Source organism: Cheilinus undulatus, linkage group 13, assembly GCF_018320785.1.
Source record: "Cheilinus undulatus linkage group 13, ASM1832078v1, whole genome shotgun sequence".
Lineage (NCBI taxonomy): Eukaryota > Metazoa > Chordata > Actinopteri > Labriformes > Labridae > Cheilinus > Cheilinus undulatus.
Window position 1 is genome coordinate 8,034,277 of NC_054877.1, and position 25,831 is coordinate 8,060,107.

The 25,831-nt window shown below is 40.3% G+C and overlaps 1 protein-coding gene across 1 annotated transcript in view; it reads left to right on the plus strand.

The window, feature by feature from the left end:
• Window positions 1-25,831, plus strand: part of tmeff1a (transmembrane protein with EGF-like and two follistatin-like domains 1a) — a 125,647-nt gene that overhangs the window by 87,049 nt on the left and 12,767 nt on the right. Inside the window, exons 5-7 of the mRNA XM_041802457.1 lie at window positions 661-757; window positions 4,005-4,153; window positions 18,902-18,961. Coding sequence (XP_041658391.1) covers window positions 661-757; window positions 4,005-4,153; window positions 18,902-18,961 — 306 coding nt within the window. The remainder of the gene's footprint in view (window positions 1-660; window positions 758-4,004; window positions 4,154-18,901; window positions 18,962-25,831) is intronic.

The window sequence follows — 25,831 nt, forward strand, 5'->3', positions numbered from 1 at the left end:
CTCTGTCTCTGATACGGTTTCAATTTGCTACCATTTCTCAGTCTTATGTTTCTTTATTTGCATCTCCTCTCTTGCCTCCGTCTGTAAAGCACTTTAGTCAGCCCGTGTATTTTTTCTATGTGCTATGTAAATAAATTTGACTTGACTTGACATAGCCATGTTTTCCAGCAGTGGGTTTGCAGAGGAGTGAGTCATCTTGCATCCTTCCTATCTCTGCTGATAGTTATGTAAAGCAGTGACTCTGAAGTGACAGGAGGACAAATCGTGACTAATCATGACAGCTGTGAATGAAAGTTTAACTTAGGTAGAGGGGAGACTAGGATGGTTACAGATTAGAGAGCCGAATGATCCCAAAGTCCAGCATATTTGGTCAGTGTGAATGTAAGCTTAACATACTTGGGAACCATGGAAGAGAGGTAAAGGGGAAGCAGTCACACCAGGGATTGGTACAAAACAATCGTGCCTGCTGTGCAAATGCCCCAATCTGTCTGCTACAAGATAGAACTAACTTTTGGGGAAAACCTGTCACCTCATCTCATCTCATCAGCAGCAAACAGCAAGCAAGACATGGGATGTTCATTGTTGCATACATCTTTCACACATCATTCATGCCATTTCAAACTGCGTTAAGTTCCTTTGTTATCTCTGTCTTTCTTTCAGATGATGAGGGCTCTGGATCTGAGGTTGGGAAGAAGTTCACCAAGTGCAGCACGTGTAAATATGGAGCCGAGTGTGACGAAGATTCAGAGGACGTCTGGTAAGTGTTCGACCTGGAGCGATGTGAGGATGGGATTCAAATCCAAAAACCTCTGCAAGTGAACGGTCTTGACGATGAGACTGCTGCTGTTCAGCAAAACAAATCAAAGTATGAGGAACTTTTAGATACAGACAAGCCTTCAGTCATCCTAACCTGGATTCTATAAAAGAAAGCAACCTGATAGAGAAGCCTAATTTACCTCTGAGGTTTCCTGCAAAGCTCATTTTAATGTTCCCAGATTTCAGAAGCTCAGGAGACCGCAGACAGAATGAAAACTTCAACCAATTATAACATTAGAATCCTCTGAATGCACACACTGGTCTAGTGCTCCAGAAATGTGGTCCAAAGCTCCCTGGTGGGACTTGAAGGTACTGCAGGTGAGTCAGAAGAGATAATTTACATAAATAAATACTTAAGCACAATTTCTGTAAAGACTAAAATTTCCAGGTAGCAGTTTAGCGGGATCGATTCCCAGACTCGGTATAGTTTGGTGCATGCCCCCTCCCTCTCTCCCCATATTTCCTGTCTCTCTTCAGCAGTGCTATCTGAATGAAGGCAGAAGCTCAAAAGTAATCTTAAAAAATGTTAATATTACATTTAATTTTTCATCAAATTCTTATAAAATCTTTGGGATTATGTCCTAAAACTGTTATAGAGTTGGTTAAGTTGACTTTATAACAAAGTACATGGGAATAACTTCAGGTTATGACCAATTAGAATCATGTTAATTTACAAAGGCTATCTTATTTAATCTGGGATTAAAACTAATGGACTAGAAAACTTTTCTTATTTCCTTATAAAACCAGCCATGCTAATCAAATATTTCAGGATTTCATGTACAGCTACTGAAAAAATATGTTGTCCTTGGATGTCTTGTCACCTTAGATATTGTTATTTTACTGCATCTTCTAAATATAAAGCTCTTAATTGTCCTTTAACCCTTTAAACCCTTAACTAATTTTTAACCATTTTGTCTTGCCTGGACTTATTGTCTTAAAAAGCTTTTAAAACATCAACCCTGTGGTGCAAAGTCAAGATCTAAACAATATATCTGCTGCAGCAATGTCACTGGATTATTAAAAAAAAAAAAGTTAGAAGATTATGAAGACAAAAGAAACCTAATCAAAACAGATATTTAAAAGAAAATATGTATTTGACACACAGTGAACAATAATGACTAAGATTTTTTTTGCACAAGCTGGTTCTGCCATCTCTTGGTGATGAAAAAGTGAAAGAATAATAATTCTGTGACAAAAAGTCTCCAAAATATTCCCATATTTGCAAAAAAAAAGTCCTTCAAAGCAGTTCCTGTCTGCAGTGACACAGAGGGTCACGTCACAGACTCTCTGTGTCTATTTCTCTCAGTTATGAGCTGTTCAGGTCATCTTTACCATGATCGATGCAGTTAGATGTGAGCAGTTTGACACAGCATGATGCAACAACAGAAGAGCCTGCCATCACAAAGTATTCTGGGAAAACAATATGGTGGTTAATAGCGTTGTTCCTATTCTGATATCAGTTTCAGAAGGACGTCAGTACTGCTTTAAATGCAGGTATTGGTACAAGAGTTCATGCACCAATCGGATACATTTTGTTTAACTTTATGTTTTGCTTTGTTTAGCCATGCTAAATGTTAGTGCTATAAACTGGAAATCAATTCTGTTTCTCTGCTGGAAAGCACAGTATGCACAGGCTACCAATTTTAGAGCAGTGGAGAAGAACCAAAGGACTCACTGTAGCAGCAAAGAATGGTGGATGCTGACAGTTTTCCTCTGAATCTGATCGTTAAAATGCCTCTCAGACCAACGGTGTTGTACATGACAAGAAGTGACTGTTTATCAAAAGTTTAATAACTTTTGAACCATAAATTGTAGCCTCTTACTTGTTTTTCCTCTTGAAGCTAGCCGTTGCGCTTTCACATTGATGCTATTGATGCCTTTGAATTCTTTGCAGCAGCATTTTCAGCGAGCCTGGAACTCATGTGACTTTTGGGGACTTTAATGATTAAATCCACACCAGTAAACCTGATATAAAATGTCTTTTTATTCATTTTAATCCAATTATGACCATTTATTACCACTAGCTTGAATGGTAACCATCATATTGGTTACCCTTTATGGGGGTCTGTCAGCCAATGTCCGGCTGTAATGCTGCCTGGATAGAGCACAATGGAGAGAGAGATAAAGAGAGCCTGTGATGCAGCCCCCTTTATTATTGTTATTTTAATATTTAACAGTAAAACTCAATAATCAGCAGAAAAACAACTTTAGGGTCACAGAGGTCAAATATAGGTCTAAAATAATTTGCTAGTCTGCACAGTCAGTTCAGAAAGTTACACTGGTATCCGATCAGTACTCGGTATCAGCTGATACCAACACCTTGGTATCGGAATCGTATTGGGAAGGAATAACATGGTATCAGAACATCTCTAGCTAACTGTTTACTTCTTACTCCCAACTACAGTGTTTGAAGAAACCTCAAATATTCCAGTGTCTTAGCTTTCAGTCTTGCTGGCAGCAGATTTACATTCTCATAAAGCTTGTTTGTTTTGGGTAGAGGCCTGTGCTGCATCATGCAGTTTAGCGTCTGCTGCCATCTACAGGCCTTTTTGTTAACTGCCCCATAGGTGACGTGAATTTCTGAACTGCCATCACAGCATCTGCAGCCAGACTGATTCAGCATAATCTGTACTGGCTGATGCATACATCAGGAAGTAGCACATGACGATACATTGCCATATCAACTTTTTAAATAAAGGCTTAGCTGCAGCAATGACGTGATTGATTTCCACCCAGCTGGTGAAGTCATCTCTAGGTCTGCCTAAATTTTCTCTCTTCTACTAATGGAAACGTCTGAAAGGTTCAGAAGTTGTTACTATCTGAGCAGACTTCTCTGATGGTGATATATTTTGGTGTCTCATTATGTCACTGTTATCATCACTTATATCTGTGAGGCTGAAAAGTCTGGACTAATTCTAAAATAAGAATCCCGCTCTGATTACACCATCTATAAATCATCAGAAAGTCTCCACAATGATTAAATGTGTCTCTCTGAGTGCCGACCTTCAGTCTGTGGTTAAATGAATGAGCTGTGTCTTCATTAGGAAGTCTCTTAATGTGCTTCAGCTCATGATTTAGTGTCGGCGATGTGCTCAGACTCTGCAGACACAACATTCATTCCACTGTGAGAGGAACGTCTTAACAATACCCCTCCTCTCCCCTCCTCTGCTTTTTTCTCCTCCCCTTAGGTGTATATGTAACATCGACTGCAGCGGACACAATGAAAACCCGGTGTGTGCCACTGATGGGAACTCCTACAACAACCCCTGTCTGGTCCGAGAGGCATCATGCATGAAGCAGGAGCAGATCGACGTCAAACACCTGGGCAGGTGCCCTGGTAAGACTGAGCTCTATCACAGCTAACCTGTTTAGTACAGTTAAAATGAACTTAAGTTGGTTTCTTAAGTGCGCTGTTCATTAGAAGAAGCTGTCAATCAAACCAAACACTCTGAGTCGGGTTTGTTTGCAGTGAAAGCATGAACCGTCCGACCTCGCTGCAACCCAACTGTGGGACGCATTGCACTTTTTCTGAGTGAACCAGTTGTTTGTGTCTCAGATATAAAAGCATGCAGCCTGCAGGATGGACTCAGTTGTCCACATGGATCAGGAAAAACATCAGGCATAAGCGGCTGCCTCCTCTTCTTCTTTCTTCCTGGAGTTTGTGCAAACCAGCTTCATACACTGCCACCTTCTGCATCAGACTGTGTATAAGTTTGCCTTAAGCATCGAACAGTGCTACTAATTTAGTGTTTTCACACAATCACAGACAGTTTTACCATCAGACAAAAGCATGCAGTGACCTCCAAGGGACCTGAAGATAAAGTCATTGTAGGTTCTTTGCAGCAGTGAAGCATTCCTGATGGGGGACAAGAAGGGATTTCTGCATAGAGAAATGCAACCAAAAGGCCATGTTTACAGCTGTTTGGACGATGCCAAGCATACAAAGTAAATAAAAGAATAAAAAAATAAACAAGTTTTAAAAATCTCCCAGTGAAGCCCTAGCAGGTAGGATATTACTAAAGCTTCTCTCAGAAGCTTGGATGTCACACAACACTCATCTATGGTCCATTTCCTCAAAGCGTTCCAGTTTGCTTCAGTGCAGTTTTGTCACAGTTTGCTCATTAAACTCTACTAACAGCATTTCCTGAGCTGATGTCTGTTCAGTATAGCTCATTGTGACAGGAAATCCACCTCTTTGAAGAGATCCAGACTGAGCTCAGTAGAGCTGATTATTTGCTTATCGTTCTGTAACAGTTTGGCTTTTTAAATAAACTCTGTACTGTTGTAGAACACTAGTCCAGTCCTCTAACTCAGTGGTTCTCAATGTGGGCGTCTGGACCTCCTTAGGGGCCACAAGACACTGAGAAGAGGTCACCAGATGCCTTAAAGAAATGAAGATTATTTTTAAAGTATTTCAAGTTGTGTATTTTACCATTTTTTATAAAAAAAAAACTGTGTGCATGAAACTAGTTGCATGACCATAAAAACATGGTCATTTGGTGAGATTTATGCTGAAATTGAAGTAATCTAAAAAGCTGTAAAAAGTACGTCTGCACAGTTCCCTCATCTTGAGCTGAGAAGTGTCAAACTGTTACAGGGTTCGAATATGAGAGGTATTTATTTGTGCCACTTTTCCTGCCCCTTTTTGCCTCTTTTCATGAAGTTTTGCACAATTTGGACCAATTTCTGCCTCTTTTTTTCCCACAATTTTGCCAGATCTCAACACATTTTCATTACTTTTCTCATCAATTTTTCAAACTTTAACACCCTTAAAAACAAATTTGTCAAATTTTGCAACTTCTTAACCACTTTCTGCCTATTGTCCCCTCTTTTGACTCATTATTACCACTGTTAACCACAGTTATTATCATTTTAACCACATTTTGCTATTTTTTATGCCCATTTTTTACCAGTTTAACCCATTTTTGCCACTTTCTGCCTATTTCTCTGCCTCAGTTATCCCACTTTTGCCTGTTTAAACCACTTTTTCACACTCATAAATTCCATTTTGCCAGGTTTTCCACCCTTTCTGCCACTTTTTAATCCCCCTTTACTACTTTGTGTTCCTTTTTTGCCACTTTGACTAATGTTTTGCCATTTCAATCTGGTATTTGTCACTTCTAACCCATTTCTGCTGCTTTTAAAATACCATTTCACAACCTTTTCCACCAATTTTTGCCATTTTTAACCCATTTTAGCTCTGCTTTATAGAAAATGGGTTACCTCCATGGTCTTCCAGTTTGGCTGGGTCCCAGAAAGCTCTCCCCTTTTCCCCCTGATATGAGTGACCTTGTCTGCACATGACAATGTTCTTGAATGTGCATAGCTGTGTTCAAACACCTTCAGGTACCATGGGAGTCCCTGGTCTCTAGCAACTTTATTTTGGGGGTCATGGGCTGAAAAGGTTGAGAACCACTGCTCTCACCTCTGGTTGACCAAGTTGCCTTCTTAAAGGTGACATATTTTATCCTTTTAAGACAAGTTTATATTGTTCTCAGAGGTCCCCAAAACATGCCTGTGAAGTTTGTTGCTGAAAAAACACTTCAGTATTGGATTTTTGCATGTCTAAAAACCCCTCTGTTTCAGCCCTTCTCAGAACAAGACGTTTCGGTGTCTGTGGCTTTAAATGGTAATTAGCTAGCTGACTCCGCCCCCGACCACACCCCTCTCAGGATATGGATGCAGCACTCGTGATTTTACAGACACTTTTTTTTCAAAGTTTAGGTCAGGATTCAAACCAGCAATCTCCTAGACTGTAGTCAGCAGAGTAACCCACTGAGCTATCCAGCATCTCAGCTGGTAGCTGAGAGGATCAGTAGAGGAGGGCAGAACTTTCCTCCAAGTAGGGGAGGGCCCACTAAACCTGGGGGCGGGTGCTAAAGGCCCCTGGTGAGGTCACTAGATGTAAAAACTGAGAATGGCTTGTTTTAGCACACATTCTCTGAAAGATAGAGAAAGAGAGGGGGAGAGGGAATGGATTTTTCTGGTACTTGAGGGGATTGTGGACAGGCCAGGGACACATGTTTGTGTTAGAAAAGCCTGAAAAAGTGATTTTTGCACAATATGTCCCCTTTAAAAACTCATGAAGTCCATCCTTATTTGATCAGGTCTTCTTTTACAAAATGAGGATTCAACTGATGAACTGTTTAAAGTCAGCTCAGCATGCCTACAAAAACACGCTATTAAGATATCACCTTAAGGCATATGGATAGAAAAGAGGCAATACATGTGCCAGAAATCATCCCATTAGGGCATTTATGCCCAAAAGTTCTGTATTCTCTACAACTGGACATTTTTAAACAAAAGGCTACATTAAATCAGAAAACTGCTCTGGTTTGCCGCACATAGAAATCTCAGCTGTCTTTCATTTTTCCCATTAAAAGTAATGTTAATTTTTCTCCATTTTGGTCTTAAAAGGTCTTGAAGAAAACCTAATTTAGATTTTTAGAAGTGTGTAAGAACTAGGGTCAGGCAGTTAATTAAAATTTAGATTAAATAACAAGTTTTCCTACTAAAATTTTGAAATCACAAAAGGTGCAGTATTTCTTTAACCTGAAAAAAGTGTTAAAATACCAGTTTAATACTATTTACTACTAATAATAATACTATTTTTATTTTAGAGTTTGAGTTGTGATGCTCTCCTCGGAGCTGATGAGGCCTATTTGTGTATTTTTATGTCACATTGTGATACGTCCTGTAGTTCTGCAGCTTTAATAACTGAAAATAGATGATTCTAAATGATCTGTTGGCTCACTATGATTGCTTTAAATGGAGAAGGTCTTCATGCTGGTCCTTCCGTTGCCTCCAGGTTACTTCAGTACCCCCGGGGTTGGTTGCCCTCCCCTCCCCCTGTGGTCTGCTTTACATTAATAAAATATGGAACGATCTTCCCCTATGTCAAAACACCCTTTGTTTGATTCTAGGATTGTTCCCACAGGAAGGTCAGACCCATTATAGAGCATTTCCTTGTTTTAAATTGTCCCCTTGGTAATACAGAGCAGGTATCATCAACTTTATTCATATAAGGGCCTGTTTTTTCCTGACAGAAGCTTCGGGGCTGGACTCTCAGATAACTGAAACAGAATAATAAAGTATAAGGGACTCTTTTAACATCACAGTCAGCATTTTGTGCAAGCATTCGTGTTTGCTCTGGATTTATTTTAGGATGGAGGTGATAGGATGGAGGACAGAGAGCATCACTTACAGGTGTGTGAAGGTCAACAGGAACACCGAGGAGCTGCAATCTGCTGCAGATGTTGGGTTTAGGGATAAAAGCAGAATAAAAATGTGCCTGTTGTCGACTCTTCCTGCAGCGTGTTACGTGACGGGGAGAGCTTGCATGAGTGTTTCACACTGAAGAGGCTGAAAATGAGGCAGCCGATGTCACATAAAAGCTTAAAATGTGATGTTTTCTTGCCTTTCTTCTCCGTTTTAATGTAATTTTTTTTTGGTCTGTCGGCTCCCTTTCATCTCAGCCTTTTCTTCTCTTCGCCTGCTTCAGAGCAGTTGTTCGGAGGGGTTTGAGTTTGCCTCACTCTTGTATTTTTCCACATAAACTAAACCTAAAGAGAAGCCTTGAAATGCTCAGGCTGTTCTTATTAAATGTTTCCTCTCATACCTGCAGAAAGAAACAAGGGATACCTTAAAACAGACGCTATAAGTGATCGTAACAGTCCAAACACAGATTAGGCATGCACAGATATACAAAGAAGTTAAAACACAGGTCTGTTTCTGTAAACCTACGCCAAAGATGAGCCATAAAAAATCAACTTCATGAAAATATATTAAATCTCAGGATTGTCATCAGTGCAGCTCAATGAAAAGCTCCTCCTGTAAACCTTGTACTGTGAACAGTCCTATTCCTGTAGATGAATCTGCCATCAGCTTTAAACCTTGACCTGGACTCAAGCGTTTATGAGAGCACACATCGACCTCTCCAGTTTCTGTAAAAGCTGATAAATCTGCCTGCTGATGCCTCTGTTTCTGTTTTATTGAATCCAGATTGGAAAAGCTCATCATTCAGGCTGGTTGAGCTTCAGAAAATAGCTGCCATAACCTCGGAGGTTTATAGAAGAGGCACACTCTCCACGAATATATGGGCCTATAAATGGAAATCATTTTAAAGATGCTGTGGGAATCATTGATCCGCACAGCAGAGGTGACTCACTCTTTACCACTATGCATCCTAAAATCAGAGCAGTTAAGAGTTTTTTCAGTCCTTTTGAAGATTTTTTCACTCTGTAGCATTTCGGCTTCCTTTTTGTTCATTTAAAATGGAAATATTTCACTCATTCTGCTCTCAATTCAGCTCTAAGATTCACTTTTTTATTACTTTAAAAAGATTTCTTGCTTCTTTGGGGGAAGAATCCATGTGAGGTAGATGACACTGGTCAGTCACTGCATGTAGGGAATCATGGAGGTGCGGCGCCAGCTGTGTGGGTGGCTGATTGGTCCTGATTGGGGCCAGGTGTGTGAAGCTCGTTTCCACTCTTGGGTTGCAGCTCTCTGTGCTGACTCATTATCTGAATATCAGAGAAAGTGAGAGCATCTTTGTGTCTTCTTGTGTTGTGTTTGCCAAGAGATACACTGCATTCAGACGGTTTTCAGACCTCCTTCACTTTTTTCAATTTTGTTACGTTGCAGTCTGATGCTGCAATTGAAGAAATAAACCTTTTTATTCTCTTTAATCTACATTCAATACCCCATGAAAAAGTGAACACAGGATTTCAGGATTTTTGCAAATTTTTCAAAAGACAAAAAACAGAAATATCACATTGACATAAGTATTCTAATTATGATGAGAAATATGATCACCACAATTTGGAAATATGCCAACTTTATTGCTTTAAATGGTTGTGATTTAGAAACTGTTATCACACTAACTTTAACATTTCAAAATAGCAAAACAAATGCTGTTTGAAATACTGACTTATTGACTTATTGTTCAGATTAAAAATGGGAAAGAAAAGGAATCGGCTTGTAATAAGTGGAAAGATATAGTTGTCATGTCTGTCATATTCCTCTCTCCAAAGGATGGTCCGGTGTTTCAGAGGCTATAGGAGATAATAAAGGAAGCAATCAAGCTCCTTTCCTTATCAGTTAGAGAATATGAACAGCCTTTATCATGGCTGACACTGAAATACTTCTGGGTTGTTTCACTCAGTTAGGAACCTTCCTAAGCACCATTCAAATGGACCCCATGCCATGAGGTCAAAGGAACTGCCAGTAGAGAAGAGGGTGGCTAAAGCGGGCAAATGCAGGACCCCTTGTTGGGTGCTAACTCCCCACATGAGGTCTTGAGGGGAAAATCTGAGAATGGCTTGTTTCAGCGCACATTTTCTGAAAGGTGGAGAAAGAGAGGGGGGAGAGGGAATGAATGTTTCTGGTATTTGAGGGGACTGGGGACAGGCCAGGGGCACATTTTTTTGTTAGAAAAGCCTGAAAAGGTGATTTTTGCATAATACGTCCCCTTTAAGCTAGTGATTGCTCAGTGACAGCAGGAGCTGAAGTCTGTCTACCTGTTATCAGCTTTTTACCACATTACTAAACTTTTAAAGAGAGCACACTGGCCTCCATAATTCTTCAATGGAACAAGTTTGGTACAACCAGGACTCTTCCAAGAGCTGGCCACCCAGCCAAACAGGGGAGAGGTGACCAAGAACCTGATGGTCACTCTGACTGAGCTCAAGGGATCCTGTGGAGATGGGACAAAGATCCAGAAGGACAACCATCACACATGAAAGCTTGCTTGGAGTTGTCCAAAAACTCCAAATGAAAGCCAACTGAGCTGCCAAGTGTTTTCGCCATGAGGAGAGGCTTCGGTCTAGCCATGTGAAGCTGCATCTTGAGTGTTCTTGTAAATAAACTTGCCTATTTACCAAAGGAAACTACCAAATGTGCACGAGCGCTCAGGCCATATACAACTACCTGATGTGTGGGATATAAACTACAAACATGGAGACCTTGAGGAGGTTAACTAATGAACTAAACTAACATAATTTAACATCAATAATCAACAGTAACATCTGGTCAGACTGATAACTGGTGGTCAGAACACGTATTTTTGTCATTCCCTCTCCTCTTTATTCAGGGTCTGTCTTTTTTCTTTATTTCATCTAAAATCATGTCTAAGGAGTCAAATCGGTATGTTGCTCCCTGACACACTGATATTCTTCCCTCTGCTGCTGTTTCCTCCCTCCACCTCTTCCTCGTTGGTGCCTCAGACGGCGATCATTACTCCACATTAACTTGCTGATGTGGTGAGATGCAGGATTGATGTTGTTTCCCTCTCTGTGAACACTGCTGACTGCACAACTGTGACCGTTTCATCTTGGCCATAAATCAGCCTTGTTATCGAAACCGTGTCAGACAAATTAATGTGTCTAATCACCGATGTTTTCAATTAACCCACAAACCAGGCATGCCGTTTGCTTTGATTCTACGCAGCATTAATCCACACCTTGTTACACGGCCTGTTTTAATCTGACACAGAGGAATTATTCAGTCTGGACTATCTGCTTCATAATTACAGCTTTTAGATCAACTCGACAGACTTGTCAGAAAACAGTTTCTTCTATGGGTGTAGTAGTTTCAGTAAATGCAGGATGGACTTCAAGGGGCCCCAGAGGAGAAAAGGACCCTTATTCATAGATTTCAGTCATGTGATCTTCATAGCTGAGTTCAGGGGGGCAAAAAGCTCTTAAGACAGAAGCAGCTACCATTAACCACTATGCTGAGCTGCAGCACTGGGCACAGTTTTTACCCATAAGGACCCTTAAACAGCACAGGGATACTATTTCAGTCACTTAGATCTAGAAAGGTCAAGCCAGGACTTAGCTTCTGTGATGTTTACCTTGAAGTATACCTACGGCAGAAAATTTTTCCCTTCCTTTTGCAGTGTTGCTGTCAGGACAAAAGTCTACAACAGTGAGGAGTGAAGTAACGCATTAGTTCAACAGTTGCACCTCAGATTCAGGAGGAACAATGCAGATTCTGTCCAGGTCGTGGGATAGTGGACCAGCTCTTTACTCTTGCGAGGCTTCTTAGGGAAACCTGGGAGTTTGCATCTAGTGTACTTGTACTTTGTGGACTTGGAGGAAGCTTATGATCTTGTCCCCTGAGGGGTCATGAAGGGGGTACTGCAGGAATGTAGGGCCCAGGGCCATTCTGGTGAGCCTTCAGGTCCTTGTATAACCAAAATGAAAGTTGTGTCTGCATTCTCTGCACAAAGTCGGACACGTTCCTGGTGTGCCTTGGCCTTTACTAGGGCCGCCCCTTGTCTCTGAGTCTGTGCTGTTCATGGATATGATTCAAGGTGCAGCCAGGGGGAGAAGGGTTTCTGATTGTGGAAACTTAGAATTCAATCTCTGCTTTTTGCAGATGATGTAGTGTTGTTGGCTTCCTCAGCTGGAGACCTCCAGAAGGCACTTGGATGGTTTGCAGCTGAGTGCAAAGCGGTCAGGATGAGGATCAGCACCTCTAAGTCTATGGCCATGGTACTCTGCCAAAAATGGTGGATTGCTTCCTCCAGGTGGGGAGTGAGTCTCTGCCAAAGGTGAAGGAGTTCGAGTACAATTTCCACATGCAGCGACTGCGCAAATCGGTGAATCGTACTGCAGAGCAAATCGCTCTCTCTCTAGTCCAACAGAGCAGTTCCACTGCCCACGCTCCAGTCCGGCATCAGCGCGTCCCTGAAGTGCCACACCACTCCGCTTCATTCGAGATGTGCTGCAGGTCTATTTTCAGTGTTGACCACTGCCAAACTGCATCAGTTCCCATAGACACGCTTCCAGTGGTCGAGATCACTCACCTTCGGTCGGAGTAAACTTGCTGTGCTTTGTTGCATGGTGCAGTCGTCATATGTGGAAATTGCAGGTTAAGGTGTTCACAAGCGGGGGTGAAAAGGAGCATGACATCTACAGCGGTACTGTGGGTGTTGTGCCGGTCCATTATGGTGAAGAGGGAGCCAAGCTGAAAGGCAAAGCTTTTTTATTTACTGGTAGATCTTTATTCCTGCCCTCATGAACTCTGGGTAAAGACATAAAGAATGAGATTTGTGATACAAGTGGCTAAAATAAGTTTTCTCTAGAGGGTGTCTGGGCTCAGCCTAAGAGACAGAGTGAGGAGCTTTGACATCTGGAGAGATCTCAAAGTAGAGGTTCTGTTGCTCCTTTGTGTCGAAAGGAGCCAGTTGAGATGGTTCAGGCATCTGATCAGGATGCTTCCTGGGTGCCTCCTTTGGAGATCAATTGGGAGGCGACCGAGGGAAGACCCAGAATGTGCTGGAGGGATTTTATATCCTGTTTGGTTTGGGAACGCCTCAGGATCCCCCAGAAGGAGTTGGAAAGTGTCATTGGGGTGAGGGGTTATCTGGGTTGACCTTCTTGCTGCTGCCACTGCCACCCAGCCTCAGATAAGCAGAAGAAGATGGTTGGGTGGATGGACATTAATACAATGAGTTAGTTTTGGGAGCTGCGCCACTCAATACTGAATGTGACAACAGGCTTGGCGTTTAGAGCGATGGTTGATGGAGGAAGGCAACCGCTTGGGCCCAGCTGCTACAGAAAGTAGTGATGACATGGGAGCCACAGCCTTTGATGACCAGAGCATACAGTGGCCAGTAAGTGGGGGAAATTCTCCTTGTCCAAGACGGAAAATTTGGACAAGCTGTAGCAATAGCAGTGGGTCAGAGCAAACAGAGGAATTTGCACCATGGCCACCCTTTCAGACAACTTTCCATGGTTCCTTTAGCACCGACCTCTGTAGTCCCATCAACATGTAAATGCTAAAAACAGAGTGTCTAAAAATCTTCACCCTGAGGAGTTTCCTGGAAAGAGCATCTTCAGTCACCTCAGAGGCCAAAACACAGAGAAAAACCTCTGTGTTCAAAGATACCTGACTTTATGCGGGTTAGGCCTTAGACAGAAGCCAGGAGTGAGTCACAGACTATTCAGGGATGTTCCCTCTTGTGCTGAGACATGAAAAAGAACAAGTAAATAGTTGTCATTTGTCTCAGTTGTAGTTCTACTGTATTTAACCGTCCCACTCTTGATATCCAAAGCAGATGATAGAAACCACTGAGCTGAGTCTGTAATTTCTTCAGATCCATCAATGAAGGATTTTTTGGCTCTCAGAGGAGCAGAGAGGAGGGTGTGTTAGATACAAGCCTCATTTGCAGTCACAGTTTGCCGTCTGATGTTTTTCAAAGTCTGTGCACCCAGAGCTGCTCCAGCCTCTCAGTATCTCCTCACATCTGATTTATGTTGATAGACTCACCTTGAATCACAATGTGTCGTCTCAGCGGGGACGCACCCACCACTCGCTCTCTGCAGGTGCTGGCAGGAGACGATACCCCGGCACGATTTATGGATTTCTTGTCAGCAGTTATGGCTTTAAGGTGGCCGATGAGCAAGTGTCTGATTGGCTCAGGAGGTCAGCTGGTGGGTGAAGGATGGGGCGGGTTCAGAGGAGTGTTGCACCCTGAGGTGAAGGCACCTGCCCTCTGCCTGATCTGCTGTCTCCTCGGGGTGTTGAGCCACTGCTTTGATTTACCAAACTCCAAGAGGCAGGGTTTGGTTTTAACTGTTTGAGCCAATGACTACAAAAACATAGATGACTCAGTTGTACCTCTTCTGACACCAGTACTGACAGGGTCATAATGAAACTACAGAAATACTTGCTTAACTTGTTAAAAGCTACAATGGTAAAAATAAATGTCCAAACTTGTTATGAATCAGTGCCATACAGCAGAAAATAAACACCACAAGTCACATTAAAAATCACAAGAATCAAATACCTAATCTTTCTGAAATAAAGCTCAAATCACAAAAATGAACGGCACAGTTTGCACAAAAGTGTGTCAAACCACAAGAAAAGATGACAAATTTCAATAAACTGAAGTCATCTACACCCTGTGTTGTCAAACATTATTTCCTTTTCAGTCCATTAAAAGTGACTTTTTCTGTGATTAGGTTCATGTTAAAATCTTTAATCTACCTATGAAAGGTGTTTCCAAACAGGAAGTCAGTTTACCTTTGTTTAAGGTAATAGAAAAATACAAAATGATACAAAAACAGGTCTGAATGCAAAACATTGGAATATCAAAATACGCTTCAAAAGATGTGATTAACTGCGATTAACATTTTAAAATTGCAATCTTTTGAAAGTCCTGCTTAACAGATAAGCAACTTCTATTTTAATCAACAAAAACTACAGATCACAAAAATCAAATGAAGTCAGAAAAAGAAACTCCAAACATTGTTTTTCTAAACAATCAAGCAGTGTTTGGGTTTCATGGATGAATTTCATACAATAAGGGAGACAAGTTATGTGCAATAGTGTTAAAGGGATATGAAAAGTGTGCAATGACGAGGGATATGTCCAATAGTGATTATGATTATGAGAATCGTGCAATGTTATCATGTGCAATAGTGATAATGGGAAATGTGCAATACAGTTATATGTGCAACAATGATTGTGGGATATGTGCAATAGCAACAAAGGGATATTTGCAATACATTCATGTGCAAATGTTAATTAATTAATGCTTGGTGGCTTGCCTTGGTCCCCCTGCTTTTGTCTGTTTGTGTGCACTATGTGTTGTTGCTTGTTTTTTTACTTTTTTACTTTGTCTCTGTTCTTTCTTTTAACCTGCCAATGGGACTCGAGATGGAAATAGCTGTATGCCTATAATCTCTCATAGCTACGTATAAATGTTCATTAATACGAACGCTCCCATTTTAAAAATAGATAAAATACAAGCTATTAAAAGTGGAATTACTGCTTTCCTCCATGAGTTATGCTGGCCTTACACCAGACGACTTTGCTCTTAAAAGACTCTAAAAAGACTGACACCTGAGACCCTCTCACATCTAAAGACAATCTGTCAGCAAGTAGCCACGCTTTTAGTCTTAGACTGAGATTTTGCAAAGACTGGGTCACTAACTACAAGACTAGAACACAATTCCTCCTCATTGGAACGACAATTTCAAACACGTTTGATGTTGTCATAACGCCAAGACTGAAGAAAGACCGCCTTAAAACAGCTAAAATCGAGCCTAACGACTGAGACAATGGGAGCAAGCTGCAACTTTAGCAAGACTCTCATGATTTTACTCCAACTTTGGAATTTTTTGCAACTTTGAAATCGAAGGAAAAGCCGTTAGGTGTAAGGCTGCCTTTAGACCCTTTCACATCTAAAGACAATTTGTCAGCAAGTTGCTAATTTTTTTAGTCTCAGACTGAGATTTGGCAGTGACTGGGGGTCAAAAACTACAAAACTAGAATAGGATTCCTTTTGAGATTATTTCCCATCATGCATCTGGTGGGAATTCACAACAATTTTTGAGCACAGAACAAGATGAAGCAGGAGATGGAGATCACATATGAGTTAATATCTTTTGTGATCTGATTTTTAAAAATTATTTACATAGATTAGAAAGAAAAGGAACGTTAAAAACCAAAGCAACTTTGCAAGTTACTGCAACACCCCTAGAACTATCCTAGACACACTTCAGAATAAAAGTACCATATGAAGACACACTTCGTCTCATCACAGAGACAGGTGGCGGTTTTACTTTGAAAAAAATAATTCAATGTAGTTTTACTGTACCTGTCCTGTCAGCCTGGAATGAACTGACCGACATGATACATAGTCAGCTGCAGCGAGATCTTGCTGCAGCTCTGAGCAGAAAAGTTCCTCCATTTCTTGGGTTATGAGTGGACATTCAGCTGCTTGAGATTGATCTACACTCATGTTCATGTTCAAGTTAGTTGGTTTAAAGTGCTACTTCTCATTGGTTGTGGATGTAGCATGTTAAATCAAAAGACTGAGATCATGGGAACATTCAAGACTCTCAGAAATTTACTCCCACTCTAGGTTAAGGCGGGTATACACTGTGCAATTTTCCTCCAATTCAGCCACAAATTTTGAGTTGCACGAATCACTTCGTGACCTTTCAATCGGATTGGACGTCGTTTGTTGTGCTGTGTACAGGGCGGTATGATGGCCAACCACGCCCTGACTACGCCCCGACTACGGCCCGACGGCCTGCTCCCGACTGGTCAAAAGGGTTTCTGGCATGTTTGATATTTTGGTCGTATGACTCCAAACACTTCACAGTGAGAGCAGAAACACAAGCAGAATAAACAAACGTGGGGGACTGTTGTCCTTTGTAAACTGTCAGACAACATCCTAAATTACCATGACAAAAGCTGGAATGACTTTCTGATGACCCCAACTATGATAAAGGGAATACACGAGCAGGAAATCTTCCTAGGGATAGTGGAAGAGAGAGAGAGAGAGAGAGAGAGAGAATATGAGTGGAAAACCTCACCTTTAGTGTGTGACTTTTTTTAAAAAAGGAAACTTCACAGACTGCTGTCACAGTCCATCCTGACTTCACTTGTACAGTGTAAGCACCCAGGTCATGTACGACCATCGTATCATAAAGCGTTAGCACAAAAATCATTCATGATGCATCATAAGTGCTTCAGTCGCACAGTATGAGTTGATAATCTGCCACGACTGTCATATGGTCAGCTTGAAAATGCACACCGTATACCTGGCTTTAGGTGTAAGGCTGGCATTACTTGCATAGGATTCTGGGACGGTTCCCAGTGCTGATAAGGCGGAGCACTTTTAACAGCTTTTCTCCTTCTCCTTCTCTGCCTTCATAGGTTGTAAATACCCACAACAACCAATAAGAGCCCAGAAATAATATTTATAGCTTCAATTAATCAGTTAAACTGTTTGGAATTTTCTTATCTATAACAGCCTCTTCAGTTGATGCGAGCATACATACGTTGACAGCCCCTGCAGTTGTAAGTGGCTTTTAAATCCACTAGTAGTGATGCTGATCAGGTTCTCTCTTGTTCTGTACAAGCCTGAAAATGTGTGTCATGTCTTTGCACTCAACATGAGGTCTACTCCAGAGTCTTCTGGCAGCAAAATCAGTGTCAAAGTTAGTGTGAGCTGTCTTAAAATGCCTTCTCAAGTTGTGTTCCTCGCACACTGAGATGCACTCATTGCAGAGTAAGTACACAGACATAGCACAAACAAAAACACATCTGCATCAATGAGCTGTCTGTTCTCTGCAGCTGTTCTTTATTCAGCTGTACATGTAGTGTCTCTGGTTCTACAGGACCAAACTTTTGTTGCACAATGTGACATGTTGCCATGCAAAAGACACAAAACACCACATAGTCTGATCCAGCAATCAAAAGCAGTTACATTCATGAGTACAGAGGTTTATAATCATGAAGAGTGAGCCTCCATCTTTAGCATTTACTCTCAGCACTTGCAGTATTAACCACTGTCTGATGGAGTCTGGTGATGAATACTAGCCCAGCTCAATAAAGAAAATGAAATAGAGAGGTTGGTGTCTAATAGTGACTCTTCAGGATGCAACCATGAGTGGAGGAGATGTCACTGGTTATAAATCTGATGAGCTCTCCTCTGTCAGAGGGTTGTTATGAAACTGTTTTCTTTGTTATTGTCTGACAACACGGAGAGAGGAAGAGGACAACGAGGAGAAAGACAGGAGAGGAGACGAGGGGAGGTAGAGGTGTCAGACGAGGCAGGGGAGGGGGGAGGGTGGAAGGAGAGAAAGGAAGAAAGAGGGAGAGTTCTGTCAATATTTCCTCCAGAATGATGGAGCATTAAAAATGAATGACTGTGTTTGTGTGGATCCTCCCTTCCTCTCTCTTTCTCTATGTTTGTGCTTTTTTTTAACATTCCCATCATCCTCTCCTCCTGCAGACGAAGTAAAGACATGCAGCCTAAATAATAACAACGCATTAAATCCTCTTTTTTGGTTTATTTTTCGTCTCCTTACACATGCACAAACTGGCATAAGCACACAGCGTGCTCAATCAGACTGAGAGCAAGGCTCAGATTGACCTTTCACCACCTTGACTCTGACAGACAGAGCTTAGACAATGAGTAAACATCCTCACACTGAGCATCCTTTATTCTGAAATAAAGAGACGATTAAACAAACATTCAGCATCATTTTTAACCCTGGTTTTAGAAAATTGAAGGTTTCTCTTCATGTGTGACTAATGTTTCATCTCTTTTTGTCCACAGCTGATAAAGAGAAAGCGGGGAAGAAAGACGACAGCAGTCATTTCAAAGGAAACGCTTTAGGTAAGAATCTTTATGACAGTTTCATGTCATCCTTTACACTCTGTTTCCACTTACACGTTTTTACATGTTTCAGTAAGTATCCTGATAACATCAACTTTGGTCTGTTTGGAATCCTGCTGAGATAACCTGATAATCTACACCTATATAGACTGATATATGAAGCTGTGTTTCATATCAACTGATAAATGTATGCCTTCTTATAGCCTGTTAGCTGGCCAGCAGCTAACATGATGTCACACAGTCTCTCCAAATTCAACCCCTAAAGTTTATTTAGTCATATTCTAGATAAAAATAATACAGATAGGAGCAGCTCTGCAGGCATTTTGGATATCACTGAGATGAGCTTAAGAATAAAAAAGACAGTCTGGCTGCAGACCAGAGCTCTCAGTTGCCTTCTTCTGCAGACCACCACTGTCAGACTCCACCACTGTCAGAACGGCAAACATGCAGAAACCTTCAACATAGACAGAAATACACACAGTGACTTTTAAAACAAATAGAAACAATGCAGAACATTTCAAAATTAACAAATTCATGCAGAAACTTTTAAATAAATGGAAATACAAACAGAAACTTAAAATAAATAGACTTTCAAAATGAACATGAATAAAAAAAGGAACATTCAAAACATGAAAATATATGCAAAAACTGTCAAAGTGAAGAGAAAATGCATGCAAAAACAGAAACAAAAATACATACATGAGCTTTGAAAAAAAAAATGAAATACACATTTTCGAAATAAACTGATACACATGCAGACACCTTCAGAATAAATGGAAATATTTGAAAAGCTTTAAGAATTAACAACTTAACAAAATGAAAGACATTCAAAATAAACAAAAATACATGAAAAAACATTTGAAATAAACAGAAAATGCATGTAGAAACTCTTGGAAAACTAAAAAAAAGTAAATACACATTAATGTTTAGAAAAATGCAGCAGCCTTCAAATAGAGAGAAATACACGCCAAGACTTTTAAAACAAACAGAAACGATGCAAAAACTTTGAAATAAAAAAATTCATGCAGAAACTTTGAAAATAAAAGGAAATACAGGCAATAATCTCGTAATAAATATACTTTAAAAATTAACAGAAACAAACACAAGAACATTCAAAACATGAAAATATGCAAAAACTGTTCAAGTGAAGAGAAAATGCATGCAAAAACTAAAAAACCCAAAACAAATACATACATAAGCTTTGCAAATAAATGGAAATACACATTAATTTTCAAAATAAACAGATAAACTTGCAGAAGCCTTTAAAATGAAGGGACACTATTGCAAAAACTTAAAAATTAACACACAAACATGACAAACTTTCAAAATAAACAGAAAAAACATGCAAAAACTTTTGACATGAACAGAAGATGCATGTAAAAACTCTTGGAAATAAACCAAAATACATAAACTTTAAAAATAAGTTGAAATCAAATTTGAGAAAAAGTAGAAATACATACAAAACCTCCAGAATAAACAGAAATGCATGCACAAACTTTTAAAACTCACTGAATAAAAGCAGAAAGAAAAAGAGATGTTTGCAAAAATACCTTTCAAAATTGAAAGAAAAAACATGACAGACTTTCAAAATCAACAAAAATGCACGCAAAAACCTTTAGAATAAACAGAAAATGCTTGAGAAAACTTTAAAAATTAATGAAAATACACATTAACTTTTACAATAATGCAGAAGTACATACAAAACTTTTAAATAAGCATAAATGCATGCAGAAACCTTTAAAAATGAAAGGTAGTATATGCAAAAACTATCCAAACGAATGGAAATATATCAAAACTTTCAGAAATACATTCATAAACACCCAGATGAATCAGATATGTGTGCACAAACTTTCAGAATTAACGAAGTTACATAAATTACTTAAACTTTTAAAATAAAAAGCATTAACATGCATTAACTTTCAAATAACAGAAACACACACATTAACTTTCAAAATTAAATAGGATTATAATTCCATTTAGGGTAGATTAGGGTAAAATGGCAGCACATGACAGGCAAGGGCTCTCAGTGACTGTGAGTATCAGTAACTAGTATCTAAGTTACTAAAGTAACTAACTTGACCTGTAACTTGCACTGCTCTAACACAGTGCTGCCTATGTAGTCAAGTAGCTTTAAAAAGAAAACCAGATGAGCAGTACAGATCCAAAGGTGTTTCGGTATTTGAGTTTGGACCATCATTCATTCACTCATCCATGTTGTTGGTGCAGCTAAGCTCCTAGCCCTGCAGAGAAACATCACTGAGCACGTTTACGACCCCGGAGACTTTGTGTTAATTCCTCCTCAGATTATAAAAGCCCATTAAAAATCCACTTTCCTGCTTTTAACATCGCTGATTGTTCGACGTCCCGTGGCCTTTTCGTCAGCCCGTTAACCTTCGTCTGAACCTTCCGAGAGCAGTAACCTCTGGAGAAACTCAATGAAAATCCATTTAATACACAATAACATCGTCACAGAGGGGAAAATGTAAAATCCTCACCGCTCTGAATCTGTGCGCATGCAGAACATTATGTGAGTGCAGCCTTCTTTAAGCCTGAGCGCAGTGTGACGCTGTGATTTCTAATAAGTAAACACAGATTAGTGGAGCAGAATGAGGACGTTTTGCTGGATTCACCACCCAGCTGCATGATGTTGAGTCTGGAGACTGAACAGAATCCAGAGGGTTTCATTATCTACAGCTTTCTCTGTGCATTTCTATCAGTGACTAAAACGTCTCACAGGGAATGATTCCCCCCTCAGCCTATTTGCTTTTTTGTTTTAAACTCAGACTCAGAGACAGACAATTAGGATTAAACCGCACAAACATGGAAGGACACAGCAGAACATTTATTTCTGTTAGTGAGAAATAAGAGCTGAGAAAACAGCATCTGTTCATGTGAGCTCTGCAGTGCTTCTTCCTCCAGATTCTTCAAGTTATGGCAAGTCCTACAAGTGAATAAACCATCTGTACTCAATAATACATGAACAGAACCACATTTTGTTCCTCTCCTAACCTTTTTACCTTTGAATGTTCCCAAATGCTCCAGAATGGCCATAGTTAAAGATTAAAAACAAACCTTTAAAGGGAAAGACAGGTTAGAATACAAACTCTGTTATCTCTGATGACACATACCCAATAAAAACTGAAAGATATTAATTTTATTGGGATAGCTTTTTGAAAATGAAATAACACATAACTGCTGCATGTAATGACAAATAACCCTGAGAAATGTGTAGATGAATGTATTTTCACTTTAACATTACAAAGCCATTTGCTCAGTTTTTTGTGACTAAAGAAATATTTGCACGTGATTGATGTGACCTAGGGACCTCTGATCATTTGTGAATTACCCTCTGATGTTAATGTTTGCTGCTATGCATTTGTAAGAGATAAGTGAAGTCTGCAATGTCCTCGAATTACATTTCCATACAAAAATTCAATGTTGTGCACGTGTTTCGCAGGCTCATACATACTGTCAACCAGAGTTTAAAATAGATAAAATGGGCTACAGTGTTTTCACATTTTTATAACCGGAAGCAAGCTGTCCATGATCAATAAACAAGTAATCAATCTCAATGGCTGCAGACCTCTATGGTGGGGTTCTCTGTTGCAGATCTGGGGCAACCTTGACTGAGGGATGGGAAATGACGTACTAGCCCTTGTTTGGTTTTCTTTAGTTTGCTGTGTGTTATTTTTATCCCCCTACCCTCTACCCTCACCTAAGTTTAAGGGTTTGGGTGCCTAACCCTAACCGTCTTTGGTTTGCCTTAGTTTGTGGTGTATTATTTTTAATTTTAGCCTCCTCCCTTTACCCTAACCTATAGGGTTCAAGTGCCTAACCCCAACCGTCTTTGGTTTTTCTTACTTTGTGGTGTGTTTATTTAAATTCAAACCCCCTAACCCTAACCTTAAGAGTTCAGGTGTCTGATCCTAACCATCTTTTGGTTAACCTTAGTTTGTGGTGTGTTAAATTTGAATTCAGTCCCCTTACCCTAACCTAAGGGTTTAGATGCCAAACCCTAATCCTCTTTGGGTTTTCCTTAGTTTGTGGTGTGTTAATTTAACTCCAGGTCCCTTTCTCTAACCCTAACCTTTAAGTTTTGGCTGCCATACCCTAACCACCTTTGGTTTTCCTTACTTTGTGGTGTGTTTATTTTAATTCAAACCCCCACACCCTAACCTTAACATTTAGGGTTCTGGTGCCTGATCCTGACTCTCTTTGGCTTTTCCTTAATTTGCGGTGTGTTCAATTGAATGTACCCTTATCCCCTAATCCTTACTTTTAGGGTGGGTGCCTAATCCTAACCATCTTTGGGTTAACCTTAGTTTGTGGTGTGTAAAGTTTGAATTCAGCCCATTTACCCTCATCCTAACCTTTAGGGTTCAGGCGCCTAACCCTAACTGTCTTTGGATCTTCCTTAATTTGTGTTGTGTTAAATTTAAATTTACCCTCTTCCCCTAACCCTAACCTTTAGGGTGGGTGCCTAATCCTAACCGTCTTTGGGTTAACAATTATTTTTGGTGTGTTAAATTTGACTTCATCCTCCTTACCCTTACCTAAGGGTTTGGTGGCTTACTGTCTTTGGGGTTAACTTTAGTTTGTGGTGTGTAAAATTGAGGCTCCGTCTACACGGAGACAAAAGCGATATATTGCCGTTTCGTTTTGAAAACGTTTTCCGTAAAGACGGAGTCAGGAACCACTGAAATGACTGAAAACGCTGTAGTGCATATGCCAAGCCTGTACGTGGTGCTGTAACGCTGCTACAGAAATGCACCAAAGGAGAAGAAGATCACAGAAAACTAACACAAACTTTCTTCTAGTTGTCTTTCTGGCTGTTTTCAGCGTTGGATTTAAGAACATATGGTTTATGCATTTCGCTGTGGTGGTAAAGGAGCAGTAGATTTTTCTGTAAAAGCCATAACAAGCTCAGTAGCTTCTGCAGCACAAACACAACCCTGTAGTCCGCCAGTAATGTTTTGGTCGGACGCGCACAGACGCCTTAAGGGAGATACGCTATGTGTGGCGTAATCGTTTCAAGAAAGATGCGGATAGCCGTCCACATGGAGATGAAACGGTGGTCGTTTACGGATGTATGCATTCTTGGACCGTTTTCCCCTAACCCTTACCATCTTTGGGTTTGAATTTAGATTTATCCTCCTCAGTAAATTTGAGATTTTTCCTCATAAAATTCTGCTGTTGTTAAAAATAACCACTTATCATAACCTCTGACTGCAAGCAGAAAATAAGCAGGTCAGTTAATTATTCTCATTCTGGTTTGGATATTTCACATCACTTTCCATCCCACAGTTGAGGCCACCCCATTGTAGAGGTCTCCAGGAGAATGCCCCACTATAGAGGGTCTGCAGCCAGATCCTCTTGGGCAACTGTGGCTCAGCAGGAAGAGTTGATTGCCCTGCGATCACAATGATGTGGGTTCGTTCCCCAGCTCCTGCAGCGACATGTCGATGTGTCCTTGGGCAAGACACTCAGCCCTAATTTGTTGTAAATGGGTTTGGATGCATATGAATGGGATTATATGGAGTGAATGGAGTGAGCAGGTGAGAATGGGTAAGTGTGACCTTCGGCTTTGAGTAGTCAAATGACTAGAAAGGAGCTATACAAGCTCAAGTGCATTCACCATGTATGCATCGAGGTCATATCTCCTCCTGTGTATATATCTGCAGACAAGGGAAGAGAAAGGAAAACGTTAACATCCCCCTCACTGATGTATGAGAGAAGTGAGTGGTTAAATATGGTCTGATAAAATTTTTCTGATTAGCAGCTGATTAGTAATCTGGGATCATTACGCACCAACAACAGCCCCCCTCATAAAGATCAGCTGTTATAGCCTAACCACTGAATGTTGAGCGACACATTTCAAACTGTGAATTTTATTAAGCATAAAATGCACAACTAAATAATACTGCACAGGTAAACAGAAGGGGAAGAAGCTGTCGAGAACACACGTGTGAGTGGAAAGTAGTTTAAGTTAATACATCAAGCAGAAAAAGTCATCTGTCAACATAAGAAGAAGTGAACTGCAAGGAAAGCACTGAAAAAAACAATCACCTGTACAGCCTCGAATATTTATTTAGATCCGATAAAGAAGTAGAAAAAGCTGCATGGACTTAAAAAACCCATAATTACCACCTTAAATTACAGACATGCTGATTCGCACAGGATGAATAACATTATAGTAATAAGCGGTAATTATCAAGTTCCTCAACAATAAGGAGGTAATCACATTGAAATAAGCTGGCATTTTCCCAACTAATAACTTGAAAATATGGTTATGGTAAATATGGTAAAATACCTGGAAATTACAGTCATGGGTGAAAGTATTGGCACCCCTGGGATTTTTCCAGAAAATACACCATTTCTCCAAGAAATTGTTGCAATTACAAATGTTTCTGGTATACATGTTTATTTCCTTTATGTGCATTGGAACAACACAAAATTGACATAATTTTACACAAAACTCAAAAAATGGGCTGGACAAATTTGTTGGGACCCTCAACTTAATATTTGGTTGTACACCCTTGGGAAATAATAACTGAAACCAATCTCTTCCTATAACCATCAGTAATCTTCTTACACCTCTCAACTGGAATTTTGGACCACTCTTCTTTTGCAAACTGCTCCAGGTCTCTCAGATTTGAAGGGTGCTTCTTGCAACAGCAGTTTTGAGATCTCTCCATAGGTGTCTCTCCATTGCGGTCCAAAATGTTTTGATAGTCTCCAAATTTCATGATTTTTGCACACAGTCAAGGCACCCAGTGCCAGAGGCCACAAAATAACCCCAAAACATCTTTGAACCTCCACCATGTTTGACTGTAGGTACTGTGTTCTTTTCTTTGTAGGCCTCATTCTGTT